The sequence below is a fragment of the Protopterus annectens genome, chromosome 9.part0, assembly GCF_019279795.1.
Source record: "Protopterus annectens isolate FY-2018-M chromosome 9.part0, PAN1.0, whole genome shotgun sequence".
In the NCBI taxonomy this organism is placed as follows: domain Eukaryota; kingdom Metazoa; phylum Chordata; order Ceratodontiformes; family Protopteridae; genus Protopterus; species Protopterus annectens.
The window spans coordinates 1,031,547,259-1,031,562,363 of record NC_056743.1 but is presented as its reverse complement, the minus strand read 5'-3'; the positions used below and the strand labels follow the sequence as shown (position 1 = coordinate 1,031,562,363).

At 43.1% G+C, this 15,105-nt stretch overlaps 1 protein-coding gene across 5 annotated transcripts in view; it reads left to right on the top strand.

The window, feature by feature from the left end:
* Window positions 1-14,790, top strand: part of RACGAP1 (Rac GTPase activating protein 1) — a 1,182,394-nt gene extending 1,167,604 nt beyond the window's left edge. For all 5 annotated transcript variants that reach the window (XM_044083830.1, XM_044083828.1, XM_044083831.1 and 2 more), the window contains one exon: window positions 14,394-14,790. In XM_044083830.1, the coding sequence (XP_043939765.1) occupies window positions 14,394-14,469 (76 nt within the window). In that variant the 3' untranslated portion in view covers window positions 14,470-14,790. The remainder of the gene's footprint in view (window positions 1-14,393) is intronic.
* The last annotated feature ends 315 nt before the right edge of the window (window positions 14,791-15,105 follow it).

Sequence of the window (15,105 nt, the reverse complement as noted above, 5' to 3'; positions counted from 1 at the left end):
TCCATCCAGACATGTATATAATGGAATTGTTAAGTCAGTTATTAAGGGCAAGCAGTGAGTCTGTTTAATCAGGCAACACCAACATAAAATAAACACCTGTTCAAAGCAACTCAATATGCCAAGTACTCAGTCTCCCGGCTAAAATGAATACTCCCTATTAAAACAGGAAAGTGCTTTTTTTTTTACTCAAAGGCATAAAGCAAAGCATTAAAGGCAGCCACTCACTAGAGATGTTTATGTAGTATGGAATTAATGGGGCACGTAGGTAAAGCTGCAAATAAAGAGAAAAGTACTTCCAGAATGCAATGAGGTTCTTTAACAGACAACACAAAAATAAGATAGTCCTATAGCATCCAAATATGCCAGATGCTCAGTCCCCCAGCTCAGCTGAATGTCTGCTGTTAAAAAGTGCAGGCTTTTTTCAGTCACAGACACAAACTGTGCAGTATAGACATCCACAGTTACCTGTACCTGAATAGTTGGTTTGATTCAGGCTGTGTCTCAGAAGGAGAACTGGGGTACTCTGATGTATGTTTTGAGTTTTCTCAACTAACTAGGATTCACTGCAAGGGTTTACCTACCATGAGAAAAGCAAGAATCTAGTTCAACTCTCTTTCAGAGCATGCTAAAGAAATCAGGATGGCAGCCATGAAATCTGAGTATTCTGGACCATATAGCATCCACTGTTCTGATGGTGCCTTTAGCCAGGTTGTATTTTAGGAAATTTCACTGGTTCTCAAAGAGTACCTAGGACCAGTTTATTTGATCCTTGGAACATACCATTCCTGTCCTACCCTGCATAAAGAAGAATCTGGAATAGTGGACATTCCAAGTTAGGTTTTTGAAGGAATCATTCTAACACCAAACCAGCCTTGACAATGAAGGCACCTACCAAGAAACTCAAAGTGCATAGCATCAGACGTCACAGACAAAGTACCGCGTAAACAGAAATGTTGGCAGTGGTTCATACTCCAGCTTTCAGGGCAGTCTGGTGACCCCGGACCCTACGTGTGAAAACAGATAACATCATAGTCACAAGATACATAAACAAGTTTGGGTACATGGTTACCAATTGTGAAGGATTGCCATGCAGGCTTAGTCGCAGGTCCTGCTGTATAGTCTCATCCTGAAAGCCACATACTTTGATGTGCAAGAGGGTACTACAGCAGACAGCTTGATCAGGATCTTGGCAGATCTGCGTGAGTGGGTGCTGGCTGTGTATAGCTATACTGTAGCACCTTTACACCTCCACATCCTTACAACTCTTAATGCATTGGCTGTAAATTTGCTCAGCTCTAAAATGGAATATCTAACCTTACATTTCAGATCGAACACATGTAAAATACAAATTGCTATAAACTAAGTCTGCAAATTTGTTCATGTTCATCATTCACTGCTGCAGTAGTCTATGGGTTATATTTTGTCAAGAAATACAGCACCTGGCCAGCTTCCCAAAGCTCTAAACCCATCCCTCACAGTCACTCTGGCCTGGCTGCCTGTAGCCTAATCCCTTTTGGAAAGGATAAAAGTAACCTGTGTGACTACATGTCTTCAGTATTTTCTTGCTGTGTTGTGCATATGCATCTATAAGACTTCTTGGATGCAGCAGCTGGTCAAGGTTTCCTATCAGATAAGGCCCATTTTGTGGAACATTTCCAAACATATACATGAAAAAGTATTTTGTTAGTGTTTTTTGTTGCAAATAGTGGTGTATCAATTTTAGAATACTGGCTTAAGAGTTTTTGGACAGTCTTAAGTATTTTCCAAGTGAATAATGGAATTATATGTGAATGCTTCTGCTTGTATCTAGTTTACTTGAGTGTAGCTAATTTAATTCTGTTTCTTTTGACTAGTAATTCTTGTGTACTGCTTGTGTTAATTTGTTGTGGGGTAAATATGACTGGACTGGAAGGGTTGTATGCTGTTTTTGCTTGGTAGTGACAACTTTACCTTCTGACCATCTCCTTCAGGCATACCTTGCCGGCAAATGGACTTCTTCCTCAGCTACAGCTTGGATACTTATCCCAGTCCTGCTGGTTCTTCTAAAATACTTTAAAAAAAAAAAAAATATATATATATATATATATATATATATATATATATGAAACCATGTCTCCCATGTGAGCTATTACTGTGCCCTAGCTGACAGTGCAAAAGTCTCCCAGTTCCTTAGACTTGATCCCCCAATCCCTTTGGTGTGGCATTGCCAGCTACTACTGACCAGGGAGCAGACATCTCCTCTGCAGTTGTTCCAATGCCCTGCTTGGGCATGGGAGAACCATCTAGTTTGGGTACAGGAAGTACTTTGAGAGGATCTTCTCAAGGTGCCCAAGGACAGAGACCTTTTGTTAGAAGTGATATGCTGGCACCAAGCACTTCACCACTTAGTAAAGTACCTAGAAAAAATAAACAGAAAATAAATCATATTGAAAATAAATGGTTCCTGTCTTTAAAAATGACCATAGCTAGGTGGTTTACAGTCAAGTAATCTCCATATGCCTTTTAATGCTGCTGTTTCTAAGGAAGAAGTTGAAATTACTGATGACACTGACAGAGACAGGGTTTACTTACCCCAGGATTCTATAACCAAATTCTTATTCTGTGGATAGTGAGCCCGAAGAGGTACCAATGGAAGCTTTCTCTTTCTTAGACTATTTCCTGACTGTGGGATGTATTTGCTTGAGAGCAGACAGATGTTCCCACAAAGCTGGGCAGATATTATGATTTACTTGGACAAGAAATCCCTATTTCTGCCCCTTTTTCTCTTATTTTACCTGCTTTGAAGGGCACATTAAAAGATGCTTGTAATGCTCATGACTCTCCCATTTCTTGCTAACAAAAAAGAAAAAAAAGACAAATTGTAAAGTGTTTCACTTCCAAATACATTGCTTTATTCTTGCCTTACAGCTAATCTTGCTGCTATCACCCCCACAGCTCAAGCAATGTAAAAGCACCTTACATCCAATAATTCAGTTCCTGAGGATGAGGAGGGGAGATGCTTGGCCAGACATAAGAGATGACTTCTGCCACATTAGCGTTCAGGATTCTGAACTATTAGGGCTGTGCGTGGAAGTTCATTTTGAAGTGAGCTAAAAGCTTGGAAGAATTTTCTTCCCAGATCCCTGATGGTAGGGCTTAAGTGAATTGGATTGTATTTAAGTTGTCTAAAGTTTCTAAACCTGCATTAATGAGTGTTTATGATTCTGCTGATGCAGTTTCCAGGGCTTTCTACTTCAACTACTATTTTTAGGAGAGGAGTTTGGGTATGTAACCAAACCTTTTGAGGTGACTTGGATATTTTGAGTTCTCCTCTAGACTTGGCTATGTTTGAGCCTGCTGCTGCACAGGTACTCCAACAACGAGGTGACAGAGGTAAAGTAATGCAGGGAGTTTCCAGGATTTTTCAGGTCCCCAAATTCTTCCCTTCTATCACTTCTACCCCTTTCAAAGAACTGACAGAGAATGCTGCCTGATAATAAGCAGGCACCCAAGAGAAAATGTCTGAAAGGTTAACAACCCCAAACACAAAACAAGGGAATTTCTATTAAAAAAAAAAAAAAAAAAAAAAAAAAAGGTTAGACACCAGCTTCAGAATGACTATGCCAGAGGTATGGCCACCTTTCACCTTCCACTTTCAAATTGTCTTTCCTTCAGTGCTTCAGCTTGGTGTCAGATAATTTCAGACAGGTGAATTTTAAATGTGATTCAGGAGAGTTACAGTTGGCAATGGATGTATTCGCCTCCTTTCAGGGGTTTCCTCCTCCCACCCTCCAAATCAGACTTGTTTCCTCAGATGCTCCACCACATGACAGAAGTAGTAGGTGTCATAGAACATAGTTCCTGCAAGGCACTTAGTGGCTTTATTCCAGAATGTTTCTGGTTCCAAAAAAGGAACACTTGTGGAGGCAAGTCTCCTTCCTCGAACTCTGCAAAATTTCCAAAAGTCAGGATGCTGACACTCCAGTCAGTGATGCCCCTTCTCCCAAATCACTCCGTTATGGTGAACTTGGATGTCATGAATGCTTGCCATCACATTCCTGTAGCATAAAATTCAGGAGGTTCATAAGATTCCGAGTATCTGGGTCACCCTATATGTTCTGTGCATTACCCTTTGGACGATCAGCTGCACTAAAAATATTTACAAAGTACCTAGCTACTGGGGTGTCTCGCTGCATACTGCAAGGTGTCAACAATTTTCATTTTTTTATACTTGTTTATGTGTACAAGTCAGTAGCTTCTGGACAAACCCTAACAAATGGACACTCAATCCAGAGGTATTCCAGGAATTGATCAGTGGGGAACACTTCAAGTAGACCTATTTGTCGCCTTTCAAAACAGGCAAATAGATAAATTCTGTTCCAGGAATCCTTCCAAACAAGCTTTGAGAACAAATGCCCTTTCTTTCCTCTAGTTGGGGATGTTCTGTATGCTTTTCCACCCTTTCCACCGATTTCCAAGGTACCTCCAAAGATTCAGAAATAGTTACCAAAAATCATTGTGGTGACTCCATTTTTGCCCAAGCAAACTTGGTTGTTCTTACTTATGGAATTGGCCAAGGGCAATTATCACAAACTTCCTCACAGGCTAGATCTTCTCACATAGGATAGTGAGGAGTTTCATGCACTCCAACATCAAGCAGCTGCAACTGACTATCTGACAAATTGATGCCTTTTAGGCACCTTTTTCACAAGAATGCGTAGGTACCAAAGGATACAAAGTCCGCTCCTAAAAAGTCATATGTTGGCAAATGGAAACTATTTTCTCGTTGGTGCCTACCCAATAACTATGGTCCCATCAGGGAGTCTGCACCACTGGTGCTTAAATATTTGTGAGAGTTGCTATCATCTGGCCTTTCATATGCTTCTATTAAAGTGAATCTAGTGGCCATTTCATCTTATCTGCCCATGGTTCCCCTTCTTTGTGGTCGAACAGTTTATGAAAGATGCATTACATATGAGAGCACCACGCTAATAAATGCTTCCACCTGGGACCTCAATTTTATACTGGAGAAATTGACTTTGCCACCTTTTGAACCTAGCTCTTTGGTTGATTTGAGGTTCTTTATTTGGAAAACTGTTTTACTTGTTGATATAATGTTGTCTTCTTCCTTCATTCCTCCTCATGATAAGGTCTCATATCCGACCCCTGGGTCCATCTTGGCCACATTCTACAGACTTGGATCTGACTCTCAAGCTCCTCCCTCTTATCCGTAGTGTCCTTCATCCACCCAAGTACCTCAGATCTCGTTTGTCATTTCAGCGAACTGGACGCGGATTTCATGCTCTCAAGCTTAGGTTAGAGACTTATTCTAGTTCTTGCTGTTTTTCAGCTTTAGGTGGAATTTTTTAAGTCCTCCCTCTGTTTTTCTTGCATGTGTGAGTGAGCTTGCATGCGTTTCTTCCTTTCCTGTAAAAAAAAAAGTTAGCCTTATATCTAATGTTATTTTTAGTAGTATATTAAAGGTTAGCTCCTGCTGGTACTAAAAAGTCAAAAAGAGAGGCCCCTCCTTGTTTCCCCGAGGGACTGTCTTGAAGCTAAGAAGCACAAGAAATCTGCAGAGCCTATTGCTTCGGATCTGCAGAAATTACCTCCCTGGTCGGATCCTACAGCTTCTACGGATCCGGGGGATATTACTATACCTCCTACGCCCTTATCTGCTCCTACATTGGAATCCCATACCTCCAGATCAGACAACTTCGAGGTCTCCTGTGCCTTCCTCCAAGTCCAAGCACTCCTGACCCCCCCTTGGCTTCATCTAGGTCCTCAAGAAGCTGGTCCAAGGCGAATATTGATTGGATGATGATTTTCTCAAGGCCCAGATCCAGATTGGGGTAGTCTCGGCTCGGTCCCCTGTTGGATTCATGAGCTACCCAGGCCATCCCATTAGGACTGCTCTGATCCAACACTTGGTTTCAGAGTCACAGGATTTGGGACTAGCTCTGTTCTGGTCTTTTTGGAGTAGAGTAAGTTTCTGATTCAAGGTGGTGTGTTGGTTCTGGGGGACTGGGGTCGGCTCTGTCTTTCTCTGAGCCATCCCTTCCTGCGGGCACCTCAGCACTCGACAGCTCTGGTCCGATCCCTTCCAAAGGCTGTGGATCCAGAATGAGTCCTGCCTGTTTTTCCCTCTGTGGTTTCAGCTTTTGGGGAAATGGAAAGGGCTTCTCCTGGTCTTTTGGCCTTTCAGATAGTGGAGAGGGTTTTCTCCCGAGTTGGAGGTCCAACAGCATATGTTCACCAATCCACCCTGTACCCTCGCCGAATCCAGGCCTTGCACCCTCTTGTCCTGCCACAAGTCTTCCTGTCCTGAACGGCCTCCAAGAATTCCCTGCTCAGGAGGAAGTCCCTCAGAAGAAGAAAAAGTGTAAAAGGAGGCATGTGGACGCCCCACTGGAGTCTTTAACCAAGGATACTGACTTCGATGAGAGGGAAGGATCCCCCCTATCCCCATCTGAAGACGTCTCCTTTGAGGACATATTAGAGATCCTAAAGCAGAAAGGTGGGTGGTCTGCTCAACCTCCTTCCTCTGAGGAATCTGTTCTGTTGGAGACGTTTGAGACGGACCCATCTGCATCTTGGGTGACTGCAGAGAGATCTGATCAAGGAACTTTCAGCTTCTGAGTCCATGTCTGCAGAGGAATTTAAGAAAATTTCTCCCAAGCTGACTACTCTTTCCTCCATTGCCAACTCATCGATGAGGTTAATCTCCCATACCACCCAGGGTGCCTTGCAAGCAGCCGGTTCAGGACTTTCCATAAGGAGGCACGCCGGGATGAGGCAATGTGATTTTGTAGAGCCCTTTAAGGAATCATTTGTCAATGCCCCTTACGATGGCTCTTCTTTTTTGGGCTGTCAGTTCGAAACACTCTTACCTGCAGTGAAAAGGATGGAAAGACCCTTTCTGCTTTTGGAATCAAACCCACCCCCCCCCCCACCCCACCCCCCCGAGGTCCTTCTCCAGGCACCAACATGGAGGTAAGAAAATGTGGTTTCGCAAATCCCAAGGACCTTTACAGGATTCATGCAAGGAACCTGACTCTAGAGGCAGAGGGGAAGGATTTGATGGTAGACACTGTCCCAAAGACAGAGGAGGTCCGCAGAACCAGGACTTTAGGGAGCCCACTCCGGATAAGCCCTACCAGCACCCCTGAAGTGTTGACCGACTGTCCGTCTCTGGAGGCATTCGGGGGGCCAGCTAGCTTTGCAACCAGAAGCCTGGACCCAGTTGACTCAAAACCATTGGGTGCTAAGCATAATAACCAGAGGTTATTTCATTCCCTTTTCTCTTCTTCCCCCAAATTCTGAAAGCCTTCCTGACGTGCCACCCAATCAAAGGCAACAGGCAGTACATGAAATCCAACAATTGTTGCTAAAAAGTTTCATCCAAGAGGTCCCAACTGAACAGAGAGCAAATGGAACCTAGTCCTTCTTTTTGGTGCCGAAAAAGTCAGGGGACCCAAGACCCATCCTAGATCAAAGCAAACTGAAGGCATACGCAAAGAAGTCGAGGTTCCAAATGGTTACAGTTCAGTCCATTCTGCCACTGTTGCGCAAGGCCGACTGGATGTGCTCGGTAGATCTCAAGGACGTGTACTATCACATCAAAGTAGACAGATACTCAATATCTGTGCTTCAGGCTGGGAGCCAATCATTACCAGTTCAGAGCACTGCCCTTTGGGCTCAACATAGTCCCCCCAGGTGCTCACCAAATGCATGGTGGTGGTAGCACCTCACTTTGAGGCTCAGGGGATTCCAGGTGTTTTCATATTTAGATGATTGGCTCCTGACTGCTCCCACGAGACATCTGCTAATCCAAGCCAGGGACTACTTAATCCAATTGTCACACTCCCTGGGCATTACCATAAACATGAACAAGTCCATCCTGACTCCGGTACAGAATCTGGAATTCATAGGTTCGCAGCTCAACACAAGGGATCAGATAGCTTCTCATACTTCTCACAGTGTAACCATTTTGAGAAATGCAGTACAGGAACTGGTAGCCCAACAGACCCCCACATGTCTGTAGCCATTCTGTTAGTCCCTCTTGCCAAATTTTTCATGTGGGTTCTCCAGTGAACGTTGGCAACACAATGGTCCATCCTTTCTCGGCCATTGTCCCTTCTCATCAGGTTGTCTCCCAGGTGTCACCTCAGTTGGTGGATACAGTCAGGCAACGTTATTCTAGGCAGACCGTTCTTGAACAGCCCCCCTGTAGCCACCATGACCACAGATGCTTCCCAGTTCGGGTGGGGTATTACAATGGGAAGATGGTCCAAGACACATGGTCCCCTACCAAGTTTTGCATGTCAGTGTCCTAGAGATGAGTGCAGTCCTCCTAACACTACAAGCCTTTCAGGACGTTCTCCTCTTGGGGGGACTATTCCAATACACATCGACCAACAACGTCCATTGTATGGTACTGGAACAAACAAGGAGGAAACAGTTCTTACCCCCTCGTGCAGGAAGGCCATGAAGGTGCAGGAATGGCCAACTATCTTCAGACTGCCTTCTAGTTACCACCCATATCCTGGGGAAAACCAATTATCTGGTGGACGGACTCAGGAGAGCGCTCCTGGCTCTGCACAAGTGGTCTCTCTGTCAGTGGCGAACATGATCTTCAGCAGCAGGTGTCAGCCTTGCTGCGGCCTGTTTGCCTCTCCCCTTAACAACAAATACAGCAAATTCTTTGCTCTGATCCTTCCTCCAGGGGAGTCCCCGAGGGATGTACTAGTCCACGATTGGCCCTCTGGTCTCCTGTATGCTTACTCTCCACGTCCTCTCATTCTAAAGTTTCTTCAGAAGGCAAGCAGGTTGAAGAGCTCAGTCATCCTTGTTGACCCCTTGTGGCCTCAGGTGTGATTCCCCTTCCTATGGCTTCGTCTGAGATTCTGGAGCCAAATCAGGACCTCCTTTCCCATCAGTCAGGGATCTAGCATCCAAACCTTCTAGCCCTTAAATTGACAGCTTGGTTTCTCCACTTCCAACCCTAGAAAGACCGTCCAGGCTGAAGTCCCCGGTTCGTAAAATTCTTCTAGCCTTGCAAAAGGCTTCCACTAAAAATGTCTACACTAGTAAGTGGAAGAGATTTGTTATTTGGGCTATGAGCAGGAACATATCCTTTCTCAGCACCAGTTTCAGGTGTTTTATTTCTTAGCACCCTGTTTGACGAAGGTGCTAGTTTCTCAACTGTTAAACTACAATTAGCTACTATTTCCAACTTTAATACTGCAAGTCAGTCTCATTCTCTGTTCACTTTGACTATGCAAATCCTTCATGAAAGGTATTTTCTTATTACGGCCCCCAATTAAGGGCCCATCTCCCTGTTGGGACTTCACTCCTGTGTTGCAGGCTTTGACCCGGTGACCTTTCAAACCAGCAGCTGGTTGCAACATGAAGTTTCTGTCATGGAAGGCAGTCCTCTTGGTGGCTGTAACTTCTATTAAGAGGATTTCTGAACTACAAGCCTTATCCTTCAAAACCTCCTTACATACCTTTTTCATAAAGACAGTGTGTCTTTATGCACCAATCAGTCTTTTATGCCTAAAGTAGCTACCAAGAACAATATTAATCAATCCATCCAATTACAAGTGTTCTTTCCCAATTTCTCTAATAAAGGAGAGTCTGTTCTCTGTCTTCTAAATGTTCATAGGCCACTCCGTTTTTACCTGCACAGGACGAAACACAGGAAGTTTGATCAGCTTTTCTTAGTTTTCTCCTTTAATAGGCTTGGACAAGCAGTACTGAAAATTACCTTGGCAAAATGGATACCTGACTGCATCTCGTACATTTACTCATCTAGGGGATTGGAATTACCTATACCTCCTAGGGCACATTCTACCAGAGCTATGGCTACTTTTGTGGCCTTCTATTCTAGAACTTCCATTGATGACATTTGCGTGGCAGCGTCATGGTCTAACAGTCATACCTTTGTATTGCATTACAAGCTGGATGTCATATCCAGGAGCAGAGCTTCCTTTGGTTTGATGGTGCTGCAGCATATCCATCAATCAGGACCACCCAGGATTTACGTATCTGGGGACTCTGGACCCTATTGTGAGGTAGAATGAAGAAGACAACATCAGATTAAAAGATTGTCTTACTGTAACTTGGCATCTGCGATTTATTCCTTCATTCCTCCTCACTTTCCCACCCAACCATCCCCTTGCCATTTTCTTCTACAGGAACCTGGATGATGATGGGACTCCTATGTATGAGCCTCTTCTGTCATTCCTTTGTGTGGGTGCTGAATGTCTGGAATCGGTAAACTCTATCTGTGGTGCATTGTGGGTAGGAGGAAGGAGCTTGAGAGTCAGATCCAAGTCTGCAGAATATGGCCAAGCCAGATCCGAAACCCTATTGTGAGGAGGAATGAAGGAAGACAACACAGATGCCAGGTTATGGTAAGACGTAACCTTTTATTTTGACATCTGCAAGGCAAGTATCTGAATTGCAAACTCTCATAGTGGGGTAACCATAACTAGTTTTCCACAGAGGTATGGTCTCTGCAGACTTAACCCTACATTCATGCCTAAGGTTGTCTCAGAGTTTACTTTGAATCAAGCCATCAATCTTCCATTTTTCATCCAGAGCCAGAAGACGAGGGAGAGCAGGTTCAGTTTAGATGTGCACAGGCAGCTGGGTTTTCCTTTGACAGAGCCAAGTCCTTTAGGAAAGCTGAGCAGCTATTTATTTCCTGTACAAGGACTAAGGAAGTTCAACCCATATCTACACAGATTATGTCTAGATGGTTGTCCCCTGCTAATATATTTTGTAACTCTCACTGGCGAAACCATTGCAGGCACAGTTAGGGTCCATTCTATCACGGCCTTAGCTTCTTCTATGGCATATTGAAAAGTGGTAGGGTCTAGAAGCATTCTTGCTCCTCACTACAAACTGGGTTCCTTCTCTAGGTCCATAGCAGGCTTTGCAAGGAAAATTCTCTAAGGGCTCCTGGACCCTTACCCTTTCTCCTCCCAGTTGGGGTAAGCTTTAGTAATCTGCTGCACTGTGGCAATGAAAATGATGAACATAGTACAGGTGTGTAAGTTGTACTTGCCCACAACAGTAGATGTTCAAATTCTTAATTGCTGCAGTAGCCACACCCACCATCCCCCTTCTCCTACATAGTTGCTGTGGTTAGTCTTTCATTGGTTACAATAGTGGTGGTGGTTTCAGGATTAGCTCTTGGCTCCCCCTTTTTTCTCTCTTGAGGCAAGAAGAATTGAAGATTTTTAGTTACTCTAGCTGCTTTTATATTTTCCTCCGAAATGGATTATCCTATAGGCAGCCAGAGTAACTGTTTGTTAGGGGGTTAGAGATGTGGGAAGCTGGCTGGGTGCTGTATCCTTGACAAGATACTACCCATAGGCTATTTGTAGCAGTGAAGAATTATAACATATGCTTTAATAGGTAAGCTGTACTTTCTTGCAGAACCCCAAACATATCTCTGCCAACTTCTAAAACAGTGTAACTGGTTACCTGTAATTCACAGAGCCACATTTCTTCACATCTGTCAAATCTACAAGCTGTTTAAAAAAATGAGACTCCATCACATCCCCTGGGAAACAAGTTTACAAATTAAGCAGCTTAACTACACGTTTGGAGACTACTAAAAAGTTAGCATTACTCACATTAGAACTCTCTGCTGTGAAAGTTTTAAAATGAGTATTCTTTAGGCTAGGCCCAGTTTAGAATCAACAACCTCCAGAAATGAGGCAACAGGTAAACACATTTAAAAAGCAAACTAAAAGAACAACTGTATAAGGACAGCAAATGGTCTTGCATATGTGTCAGTGGCTAGCCCCTGCTGCTCACCCTGTAGTTGCATCATTCTTCTAAAGGCCTACTTTTAACAAATGACCACTGGTTGAATGCCCACCTCGGTTGTGCATACTGTAAATATAATTTGTATTTATACCCGTTTACAACATGCAATGTACTGTCTGTGATTTTCTTGCTGTACTGGGTACAACTCTTTCTATTCTTTAGTCTGTTTATAATTTTCTGTCTTTCACCATGATGCTGCTTAACATGCGATACAAACTTAAAATAAAACACTTGTACAAATCACCTGAATATGCCATTTGTTCAGACCCATTTGTCATTCAATTTACCTGGCTGTCAAACTGAAATTAGTAAAAGTAAATAAATAAGAAATGAAGTAAATATTGTTGAACATCTTGTTCAGATGGTGTCCCACAGATGGATCTCTGCCTCACTGGAGGAAGCAGTTGACAAAGTTCTACTCCAGAGCCCCAAACAATCGGGCTTGGGCAATGGATGCTTTTTCCCTTGACTGGACAGGTCTATTATTCTGCTTTCCCAGACATTTACTCCTCAAGATAGTATAAAGACTGAAGAATATGCTAGAAATCTTGATTTGCACATTCTGGCCCAAGCAGCAGAGGGGGGGGCTCTCCCACCTAATTTGTACAGTAAGGGAAAAACCTTAACTGCTGCCACAGCATGTGAGCCTCCTGACAGTGCAACCGAGTCCCTCATACACACCAAACTCTTCACACTCGAGCTACCAGCTTAGATGTTGACCGGCTACACTTTGAGTTCTTTTAACTGAGGGCATCCTAAACTTCATGAGGGAAGTGCAAGGAAATCTTATCTAGCTAAATGGAAAATGTTTAACCTCTTGTTGCGAAGGAGCAACCAGCACCCACTTTAAGGGGGCATGCTTATCGGTTCTCCAGTATTTGTCTGAGCAGTCCTTTTTAGGTCCAGGCTGTGTCTTATTAAAGGTACACGTTATTTCTGCATACCTGTCTATGGAACCCCCCCCCCCCCACGCACACACCCCCAAGAAGTCTGGGTCTCCAGTGAAACAATTCACGTGAGGCACTCCTGGAGGAGAGTGGCCCAGCATGGATAATTTTTGTGTTAGAAAAACTAACCTCATCACCCCTTGAACCAGTAACTTATGAACTTTTGAAATTCCTTAGCTGAGAAAATTGTGTTTCTAATAGCTTGTCACGTTTGCAAGAGCAGTTTCTTGGCTGCAAGCCTTCATATGCAAAGAGCCTTTCCTGCAGTTCCATAAAGGCAAAGTCAACTTGCAAAACATTATTACATGAGTGGTTCTGAACTAAGCTGTGCAACTGTCAGTTTTATTCTGTAGTCCACAAAATAAGATGAAAGAATCCTGCACTCACTGGATTTGGACAAGCTTCTCAGAAAACTGGAATCCACAATGACAAAGCAAAGCATTTCATAGTGGCTCGCACTTCGCACAACTATAAAGTACATAGGAAGGCATTCCAGTATAAGGTCAGACACCATTCCACAATGGGCATGACTGCTACTGTGACCTTCCTGAGACGGATTGGGGATTGGTACCTAGGATATCCTAGAAGCAGTCACTTGGTCCTCATTTTATGCCTTCTCTGGGCACTGTAGACTTGATATCATGCAAAAGGCCAGGGCTGGATTTATCTGTTCTGTCATGAAGAGCATATTCCATTCATAACCAGGACAGTTGGCCAGTCACCCATCTGGATGCAATAAGCCTTCAGACTGTTCCTTACAAGTTATGCCTGCAGTAATTACCCATGAAGAACATAGTTTGGTAGAAAGCTCACCATAATTGTAGATAGTTTTCTCACTGTTGTAGTCCTGTTAGCTGTGCATACACCACACACACTGCATTGGGGCTATTTTGGGCAAGAGTGGTGTACCATTATATCCCTTCTTCCATTCCTATACCATATTTCCCCGTCTCTCCTTGTTCAGGTTTTCTAAGGAGTTTTTTTCCTCTCCTATTACAGGTTGTAGCTCTGCTTGTAAGTCAGATCAGCAGACCTTGTCATACATGTGATTTGGTCTAGCAGACCCAAATGTATGCATTGTCCTGCTCAGCTTGGGGCAGGGAGGCAAGCAAGAACCAGAGAGTAGCAGGCAGATGTCACCTGTATACCAAGTTTGTAATGACATAGTGAGGTATTGCTTAGTCATCCCAGTCTGATGTTTAAGGTCAGGACAGACTTTGGACTCTGCCTACTGAAGAGATCTCTATAATTATGACAGCAACAGAGACCATACTCAAACATCTACAGTTATGTAAAACTGCCTTCACTGCTATACTTTCCATTAATAGAGGATGATGGTGAAAGTGAAGTAACTTGGTGATACAGTGCAGGCATTTCTAATGTTTCGTTTGTTGCAAAGTGCAATTGGCATAGGTTATTTGTTCATAGTTTTAAAACTGTCACATTTTAGATGGGAGATGGAGCAGGTTTGTGTAGAAAGCTGAGGATTTTCAGAGTTGCAGCTAAAAGCAAGATGAAATGGCTGTTGTGCAGACTGAAAGCCAAATGGGCAGTTACAGTACACAATGGAAGCTTTTCTTTTGTATGTAGCATGAACTAAGTTTTTATCATTTAATTTCTTAGGTTTGGAAGCAAAAGCAAGTCTGTCACCAGCATCAGTCGACAAGGCAACTTTTTTGCATCTCCTATGTTGAAGTAGGAAAAGGACAAGGCAAAATGAACTCTTTCCTGAGATCTACTTGCAGCTTTATTCCTTGCACTGAAGTACTCCATTGATATTTCTCATTGAAGCGGATCAGATATTTTTATGTACATTTTTTTTAATGATTTTTATAAACTTTATGGTACAATTGTATAAAGTGTAACTTAGATTTTATATATTTTATAGTTTGGCTTAAACCGTAAACTTGTATTTAAAATGTAAAGAAGTCATACTATTTGTAGAATGGTAGCGTATTTGATTTTTAATTTTGTTAGTTGAAAGATGCACATTTTAAGAAATATACCAAGATGAGGAAGACTGTCCGCAGCTTGTGATGGAGTTCAATCTGACAAATGTGCTGTTTTTTAGCAGTATGTAATTTTTAGAATGTGGCTTTCATGCCTCCCAAAAAGAAAATAATCCTGGCTGTATTTAATTTGTGTTTTTTTATGCTAGCTGTATTGCCAGAGGTGGAGACAGGTGGTTTATATTTGGCTGTTTATTGCCGTTCACATTTTTTCCAAAGCTGAAGCCATCATTAGTCTGCTGTGAGCGGATCCTAGTTTGGTAGGCTTGGGTTGGTTCATAATCCAAGCACTAAACCCTTTTACCTCTGCATGTACACAGTATGCA